The 9,356-nt window shown below is 51.7% G+C and overlaps 1 protein-coding gene across 2 annotated transcripts; it reads left to right on the top strand.

Moving 5' to 3' along the window:
* Positions 1 to 1,481: 1,481 nt before the first annotated feature.
* Positions 1,482 to 7,015, top strand: Tlr9 (toll like receptor 9). 2 transcript variants are annotated; one of them, XM_052187435.1, is made up of 2 exons: positions 1,482 to 1,613; positions 2,512 to 7,015. In XM_052187435.1, exons 1-2 carry the CDS (start codon positions 1,611 to 1,613, stop codon positions 5,560 to 5,562), a joined length of 3,054 nt encoding a protein of 1,017 aa, XP_052043395.1. In that variant the 5' UTR covers positions 1,482 to 1,610; the 3' UTR covers positions 5,563 to 7,015. The 2 variants fall into 2 exon arrangements, with proteins under 2 accessions (XP_052043395.1, XP_052043394.1); XM_052187434.1 differs by having other exon boundaries at positions 2,467 to 7,015.
* Positions 7,016 to 9,356: the final 2,341 nt, after the last annotated feature.

Below are 9,356 nucleotides of genomic sequence, written 5' to 3'. Positions count from 1 at the left end.
CGCTGGTCCTGGTTGTAGGAGCTTGATGTGGCCTGGCCCAACAGATCACCAGAAGGTTAATCACTTTCTGCCCTCAGCTTTCTGCAAGGAAGAACAGGTTTTTCATCTTTCCCATTAGAAAGGCAACCCAGTGTGCTTAACATTGCTAGTTTCTCTGGAGAGCTCTGTAGGCTCAAGGACCTCCTTGCAACAGGTCTACCATCCCACCCTTCAGGGAAGCTCCTTAAATCTCAGGATATAGCTAGGGTGGTGGCACACGCCTTTGATTACAATACTCAAGAGACAGAGGCAGGCAGATCACTGAGTTCTAGGCCAGCCTGGTCTACAGAGTTCCAGGACAGCCAGGGCTAAACAAAGAAACCTAGTCCTGGAAAAAAAGAAAGAAAAGAAAACAAAAACAAACAAACAAAAACCCTCAGGATATAAACAACTGAAAAGCTTCAGGAGTCCCTGAAAGTGACCAGATGCACTAGGTCCTCCCTAAGCTTAGATGGACAGTAGAGACTGCTGAGAGGGACGCTCAGACAAAGGGGGAACTTGAAAGAAGCAGAAACTAGCTGAGCTGCCTGAAAAAGGCTCAGACCAACTGACTTGCCTGGACAATTCACTCTCCAACTAGAATAGTATCCTCCACTCTGCATCCCCAGTTCCTGCAATGCCCAAGGTTGAGCTGTCAGTACATTGTGCCATGAGCTCCCAGTTTCCAGCTTCTGTGGAATCCATGACCTATGCTTTGGTGATACAGCTGTCTTTGTGTCATTTCTGCTCCTTTAAGTAACCCCTTATCCCTACTTCAGCCAGTACCCCTTGATTAACCAACTTAGACGTTAGTGGTACCCTCGACTTTGGTCTATCATTGGTCCCATTTCTTGGGTGAGTTCGCATTTGCTCACATCTCCCCAGGAACAGTGTCACACAACAGCAAGGTCAGCCAGAGTCTTGGCTAGACCAGCTGCAGCCTGGCCTCAGAAGCCCCAGCAGCTTGCTGGGGTCTGGGGTCTGGGGTCTGGGGTCTGGGGTCTGGAGTCTGATTGGGCGTTTCAGGAACTGGGGATGCAGAGTGGGAGATGCTTTATTGCTGGAGGAGATGTGAAGGCTGCCGTGGTGGTGGAGCACATGCTGGCTCACAGACGCTCTCCCTAGAGTTCTGGGGACAGAGCAGGTGAGAGAGTCACTGTCCCTAGTGTACCCATGAGACAGACACTGAGGCATGAGGGTGAGGTTACACCCTCCTCACGAGTGTCAGAGCTCTGCCCAGCTCTGGTGCTATTTTAAATCTGGTTTCTCACTGACCTTGGGCTGGGCTCTGGGCTCTGGTTCCTTCCCACACCTCCCGGGGGTGGGGGAGGGGGAGAGGACAGATGTGATACCCTCATAGCTGATTGTGGGGTGGGGAGGAGCGTGGGAGGAGGAAGGGGTCTACTATCTGACTACGCAAATGACGTGTGACTCATTGTACCACCTGCTCTTTCAGGGTAGGGACAAAGTAGCAACTAAGCTGTAGTGAAAGTGTCACTTCCTCAATTCTCTGAGGGACCCTGGTGTGGAACATCATTCTCTGCCGCCCAGTTTGTCAGAGGGAGCCTCCGAAGAATCTTCCATTTCCTAACATGGTAGGACCCCAGTTTTTAACCCTTCGGGGAAAGAGGCACCATGGGAAGGGACAACAGTGGAAAGGACTGTCTACTCTGTGCCCTTGGGACACTCATGGAACCCTAAGGGAATTGGAGCGAAAGCCATTCCCTGAGCACAGAGCTGAACCTGCTGGGTGGAAGGGGAGTCTGAAGGCCCAGACTTCTGCCGATGGTGGCGCCCGGCCTGTAGACCTGCCGATGGTGGCGCCCGGCCTGTAGACCTGCCGATGGTGGCGCCCGGCCTGTAGACCTGCTGCCCACTGCTCACTCTGAGCCCTCTGACCCTCAGCAGGTTGAGAGTTCTCAAGTCAGACTGGGGAGTCAGATGGAGGGCAAAAAGAGCCAGCCAGTGCCAGCAAGACCTAGATGGGATCCAACCTCAGTAGGAATTCAGTCTTCCCTGCATTCTGGTCAAAGAATCCAGGAAACCAGTGGGCTGGAGGTATAGATCTCCAGCAGCTGCTGTGGTCAGGAGGAAAGAGCTGAGGCCCCAGAAGAGAGGAATAGAAAGTGAGAGAGCCCCAGTGGGCCTGTTGGAGTCTGTCTCGGCTCTGCTAGGGGTTGTGTTCTGAGCAAACAAACAAACAAAAAAAAAAAGCTGGGGTTTAGATTCCAGCCTAGACCTGGTTCTGTGTCCTGGCTCTGAGTGGCTGTGCCTAAACCCAAATAGTGGCTCTGAGGGGACTGGAAGGAGGCTGGGTGTGTGTGTGGGGGGGGATGGGAGCACTTGGAGAGAACTTGGAATCCCTGAAGAAAGTCCCAGTGTGGAAGAGAGGGTAGGAGAGGGTACAATAACAGTAGACACTCCCTCACTCAGTCCTGGCTCTCACAGGTTGTCTGTCGCAGGACCCCGCATCCCTTGTCTCTCCTGGTGCAGGCTGCAGTGCTGGCAGAGGCTCTGGCCCTGGGTACCTTGCCTGCCTTCCTTCCCTGTGAACTGAAGCCTCATGGCCTGGTGGACTGCAACTGGCTGTTCCTGAAGTCTGTGCCCCGCTTCGCCACGGCAGCATCCTGTTCCAACATCACCAGCCTCTCCTTGGTCTCCAACCGTATCCACCACCTGCATAACTCTGACTTTGTCCACCTGTCCAACCTACGGCAGCTGAACCTCAAGTGGAATTGTCCACCCACTGGACTCAGCCCCTTACACTTCTCTTGCCACATGACCATTGAGCCCAAAACCTTCCTGGCTATGCAGACACTGGAGGAGCTGAACCTGAGCTATAATGGTATTAGCACTGTGCCCCGACTGCCCAGTTCCCTGTTGAATCTGAGCCTGAGCCACACCAACATCCTGGTACTAGATGCTAACAGCCTTGCCGGCCTGTACAGCCTGCGCGTTCTCTTCATGGACGGGAACTGCTACTACAAGAACCCCTGCAAAGGGGCGGTGAAGGTGACCCCAGGCGCCCTCCTGGGCCTGAGCAACCTCACCCATTTGTCCCTGAAGTATAACAACCTCACAAAGGTGCCCCGCCAACTGCCCCCCAGCCTGGAGTACCTCCTGGTGTCCTATAACCTCATCGTCAAGCTGGAGCCTGAAGATCTGGCCAATCTGACCTCCCTTCGAGTGCTTGATGTGGGTGGGAATTGCCGTCGCTGCGACCATGCGCCCAACCCCTGTATAGAATGTAGACAAAAGTCCCTCCATCTGCACCCTGAGACCTTCCGTCACCTGAGTCACCTTGAAGGCCTGGTGCTGAAGGACAGCTCTCTCCACACACTGAACTCTTCCTGGTTCCAAGGTCTGGTCAACCTCTCAGTGCTGGACCTAAGCGAGAACTTTCTCTATCAAAGCATTACCAACACAAATGCCTTTCAGAACCTAACCCGCCTGCGCAAGCTCAACCTGTCCTTCAATTACCACAAGAAGGTATCCTTTGCCCGCCTCCACCTGGCAAGTTGCTTTAAGAACCTGGTGTCGCTGCAGGAGCTGAACATGAACGGCATCTTCTTCCGCTTGCTCAACCATGCCACACTCAGGTGGCTGGCCGACCTGCCCAGGCTCCACACTCTGCATCTTCAGATGAACTTCATCAACCAGGCACAGCTCAGCACCTTTGCTACCTTCCGAGCCCTTCGCTTTGTGGACTTGTCAGACAATCGCATCAGCGGGTCTTCAGTGCTGTTGGAAGCTGCCCCTGAAGAGGCAGATGACGCGGAGCAGGAGACTCTGTGGTCTGCTGCACTCGCCCCAGCTCTACTGAGCACTCCTGGCTCTAAGAACTTCATGGCGAGGTGTAAGAACCTCAAGTTCACCATGGACCTGTCTCGGAACAACCTGGTGGTTATCAAGCCAGAGATGTTTGTCAATCTCTCACACCTCCAGTGTCTAAGCCTGAGCCACAACTGTATTGCACAGGCTGTCAACGGCTCTCAGTTCCTGCCGCTGACCAATCTGCAGGTGCTGGACCTGTCCCATAACAAGCTGGACTTGTACCATTGGAAATCGTTCAGTGAGCTACCACAGTTGCGGGCCCTGGACCTGAGCTACAACAGCCAACCCTTCAGCATGAAGGGTATAGGCCACAACTTCAGTTTTGTGGCTCACCTGTCCATGCTACACAGCCTCAGCCTGGCACACAATGACATTAACAGCCGAGTGTCCTCACATCTCTACAGCACCTCGGTGAGGTTTCTTGATTTCAGTGGCAACGGTGTGGGCCGCATGTGGGATGAGGGGGATCTTTACCTCCATTTCTTCCAAGGCCTGAGAGGCCTGCTCCAGCTGGACCTGTCTCAGAATAACCTGCACATCCTCTGGCCCCAGCACCTGAACAATCTCCCCAAGAGCCTGAGGCAGCTGAGTCTCCGTGACAATTACCTCTCGTTCTTTAACTGGAGCAGTCTGGCCTTCTTGCCCAAACTGCAAGTCCTAGACCTGGCAGGCAACCAACTAAAGGCCCTGACCAATGGCACCCTTCCTAATGGCACTCTCCTCCAGAAACTGGATGTCAGTAGCAACAGAATTGTCTCTGTGGTCCCAGCCTTCTTCGCTCTGGCTGTCAAGCTCAAAGAAGTCAACCTCAGCCACAACATTCTCAAGACGGTGGATCGCTCCTGGTTTGGGCCCATTGTGATGAACCTAACAGTTCTAGATGTGAGAAGCAACCCTCTGCACTGTGCCTGTGGGGCAGCCTTCGTAGACTTACTGTTGGAGGTGCAGACCAAGGTGCCTGGCCTGGCTAACGATGTCAAGTGTGGCAGTCCCGGCCAGCTGCAGGGCCGTAGCATCTTCGCGCAGGACCTGCGGCTGTGCCTGGATGAGGTCCTCTCTTGGGACTGCTTTGGCCTTTCACTCTTGGCTGTGGCCGTGGCCATGGTAGTGCCTATACTGCAGCATCTCTGCGGCTGGGACGTCTGGTACTGTTTCCATCTGTGCCTGGCATGGCTACCTTTGCTGGCCCGTGGCCGGCGCAGCGCCCCAGCTCTCCCCTATGATGCTTTCGTGGTGTTCGATAAGGCGCAGAGCGCGGTTGCCGACTGGGTGTATAACGAGCTGCGGGTGCGGCTGGAGGAGCGGCGCGGTCGCCGAGCCCTGCGCTTGTGTCTGGAGGACCGAGATTGGCTACCTGGCCAGTCGCTCTTCGAGAACCTCTGGGCCTCCATCTACGGCAGCCGTAAGACTCTGTTTGTGCTGGCCCACACGGACCGGGTCAGTGGCCTCCTGCGCACCAGCTTCCTGCTGGCTCAGCAGCGCCTGCTGGAGGACCGCAAGGACGTGGTGGTGTTGGTGATCCTGCGCCCGGATGCCCACCGCTCCCGCTACGTGCGACTGCGCCAGCGCCTCTGCCGCCAGAGTGTGCTCTTCTGGCCCCAGCAGCCCAGAGGGCAGGGCAGCTTCTGGGCCCAGCTAAGTACAGCCCTGACTAGGGACAACCGCCACTTCTATAACCGGAACTTCTGCCGGGGACCTACAGCAGAATAGCTCAGAGCAACAGTTGGCAACAGCTTCATCTTCACGCCTGGTCCCCAGCGTGAAGCTCTGCCTGCCTTGCTCTGTCTTACTACACCCTTATCTAGCAAGTGCTCAATATATGCTACCAAGCCACCAGGCCCACGGAGCAATGGTTGGCTGTAAAGAGTATAGAGTTTTCTTCTCAAGCATCTTTCAGGAGAGTGAAGACAGTCAGTCACCAAACCCACACAGAACAGGGGTGGGTTCTCCCCGCTTCTCCTCCCTTCTCTCTCTCTCTCTCTCTCTCTCTCTCTCTCTCTTGTTCTCTCTCTCTCTGTCCCTCCCTCCCTCATTCTGTCCCTCCCTCTTTCTCTCCTGTTCTCCTCGGAATGCCCTGCCCTGCCCTCCCTGCAGGCCTGGGTCAGCACCTCTGTCTTGTAGTGATCTAGAGTATCTGCCTTCCTCACCTACTGGCCTGTCTTAAGGGCAGAGAAGATGGAAGGCTAGTTACTATTTGACCCTCAGCAGGGTCTGGAGAAAACTCTGGAGCAGGGTAGTATTCATTACTAGGTGTGTAGAAAGAGGGGGATGCTTGCAGGCTCCGGTGGCCACGCCTATGCTGGACAAAGAAGGCCAGCCTTGATTAGAGTTGGGCCAGTAGCAACAAGGAGCTGAGAGTCAGAGGAGAGTCAAAGATGTGTGCAACCTGTGTGATGTGTGTGTGCGTGTGTGTGGTGCATATGTATGTGTGTGTACATATGTATGAGGGTCCATGTACACATGTGTGCTTGTGGGGGGCCAGAGATCAACCTCACATGTTGTTCTTCTGGTGCTATACATTTTTGGTTTTTGAGACAGTGTCTCTGCTTGACCCAGAGCTCACCAATTAGCCTAGGCTGGCTGGCCAGAGCGCCCCAATAATCCACCTTCTCCTGCTTGCCAGTCCTGGATTGCAAAGGCATATGCCACACCCAGCCTTTTCACATGGGTTTTAGGGATCAAATTCAGCTCATCTTCCCAGACCTGTGTCCACCCTTTGGCATCATGACAAACATTGTCACCTACATAGTTCACATTTGACGTCTGCGTAATGGGTTAAAAACAAAATAAAATCACACCAAAAAACTAACAAAATAAGTTCAGTGTATAGCTTTGGGTTAGGCCTGGGATGCATCAGTCTGTGGGCCACAGGTTGAAGACACCTATTAGGATGAATTCATAATTCGTCCCTTCCCACTTCCACCTAGAGGTCATGCTGGGCCACTCTATTCAGATATCAAAAGACACCTAAGGGGGCTGGAGAGATGGCTCAGTGGTTAAGAGCACCGACTGCTCTTCTGAAGGTCCTGAGCTCAAATCCCAGCAACCACATGGTGGCTCACAACCATCTGTAAGAAGATCTGACACCCTCTTCTGGTGTGTGTAAAGACAACTACAGTGTACTTACATATAATAAATCAATAAATCTTTAAAAAAAAAAAAAGATCTCTATCATCAAGAGATGTGATTTAAAAAAAAAAAAAAGACACCTAAGTAAGCTGCTATCTGGCTACAGAGGGGAGAGGCCTGTTCTATGCACTTAGCTCTCAGACCTGCTTAAGCTCAGGCTGAGGCATTGTCACTCATGTCTGATGAAGATAGCATATATACATGCTTCTTTCTTTCTTTCTTTGTTTCTTTATTTCTTTCTAAAGCCAAGTAGGGTCTCACTTTGCAACCCTGGCTAACCTGGAACTCTATGTAGACCAGGCTGGCCTGGAACTCCCAGAGATCCACTTGCTTCTGCCTGCTGGGATTAAAGATGTGTACTACCATGCTCAGATTTTGTTTTTAAATTTTTAAGTTGCATTTATTTTGTATGTATGTATGGGGAGGGGCGTCCACGCGCCAGGACTGGATTGTGGAGGTCATAGGACCACGGGGTCAGCTCTTTCAGCATTCCAGGCTCAGAGATTGTACCCAGCTGGAGATGCAGATACGTTCCAGGAAAGGAGCTTTCCCGTCCCCTGAACCTCTGTAAGGCTCCTTAAAACACCAATCATTGTGCAGAAGTTGGAAGGCTGCATGTCGGAACGAATTGTAATTTATCTTAGGCTGCCTTTAGTCCTCTGAGCAGCCACCCCTTGCCTGTCTGTCTAACTCAACAGATAAATCACGTAACAAAGTCAGCGTCCACCAACAAAACTCCCTAGAACGTTATCATATAGCATCCGAAGTGAATGGCTGAGGTAGACGCACCATTTACTTTGCTTGAACCCGCCTATTCACCATTTCCACCATTTCCACCAGTGTATTTGAAAGGTGCCTGAACTTGTAGTGATTTGTTTTGTTTTTTCCAATACCAGGTTTCACAGTATATCTCTGGCTGTCCTCACAGTGATCTCACTGTGTAGACCAGGCTGGCCTTCAATTCACAGATTCACCTGTCTCTGGGATTAAAGGCGTGTGCCACCACTCCACAATTCTACTTATGATTCTATTTTTGTTGTTGTTGTTTTTGTTTGTTTTTTATTTTGTTTTTGTTTTTTGGTTTTTTTTGTTGTTGTTGTTGTTTTTTTTTTTTTTTTTTTTTTTTTTTTGAGACAGGGTTTCGCTGTGTAGCCCTGGCTGTCCTGGAACTCATTCTGTAGACCAGGCTGGCCTCGAACTCAGAAATCCGCCTGCCTCTCTGCCTCCCAAGTGCTGGGATTAAAGGTGTGCGCCACCACAGTTCAGTTTTACTTGTGATTCTTCTTCTTCTTGTTCTGTTACTACCAAAAAAAAAAAAAAAAGACTTCATCAAATTGTTACCACATTGGAACACAGAATTTGAAGTAATCTAAATCTGCGTCCCTGGACCTTGGTCACTTGTGTTTGGCTGCAGAATAAACTACTTTTGTCTTCCTTCATGTCAAGACGTGTGTTTCTGTGTCAACAGAGGCAAGAGCTTTAATCTGATGGGTCTTTTAACTGGCCCCTAAACCATTTTTATTATGTTTGTTTATTTATTGTGGGGCATTTACCACTGAGCTGTCTCATTGCCTATGGGTCCCCCCCACCCCCTGTCTTTTTCAGACAGGATCTCACTTTATAGCTCTGGCTGATCTGGAACTTTCTACCTAGACCAAGATGGCCTCTAAACTCAGATCACCTCCCTTTGCCTTCTGAGTGCTGGGATTGAAGGTGTAGACCCCCCTCTCCCGGTTCTGTGTTTCTCATTTTTTTCTGTACAGCATAGATTTCAGAATGCAGCCGGTGTCTGTGGACAGGGTCTGTAGAACTTGTGGGGATGTTGTTCTTGGAGCCTTTAGGAACCTGATCCCAAGGCCACTGTCTTCAACACCACCACACCAAATCCAGCCTTTGAGAAGCAGAGGTGAGAACACACAGCCTCACAGCATTGAGGTCTGGAGGCTGTGGAGGGGAGAACTGAACCAGTTTGGCTGGAGTAGGGCAGTAGCCAGCCACTGGGAGTGGGGTGTAAAGTGTGTGTGTGTGTGTGTGTGTGTGTGTCTGGGAGAGAGTGTTAGAGCTAGTCACAAACTGCTGATTTTGCAGCCTGATTGCTAGCTGCCCTGTCCCCCCTCTCCAGTACTTCAGGGTATAACTGTGAAGGAAGTACAACCCCCTTCCTCTTTTTCTGCTGTGTGTGTGTGTGTGTGTGTGTTACTGTTGTCTGAACCCTTGCCCCTGGCTCAAGCCCAGGGGCTTCCTGACACGATGCCTCTCTCACCTTCTTAAATGATAGACAGTACAGCCCCTGACCTAGGAAGTCCCGGGCGAGCTCTGACCTGGGTGGGCTGGAGAAAACATGAAACTAAACAAAAGCATTCCTCTGCAGACCG

Source organism: Apodemus sylvaticus, chromosome 7, assembly GCF_947179515.1.
Source record: "Apodemus sylvaticus chromosome 7, mApoSyl1.1, whole genome shotgun sequence".
Classification (NCBI taxonomy): domain Eukaryota; kingdom Metazoa; phylum Chordata; class Mammalia; order Rodentia; family Muridae; genus Apodemus; species Apodemus sylvaticus.
Note: the sequence above shows the minus strand (reverse complement) of the source record. Positions and strands in the feature narration are given on the sequence as shown.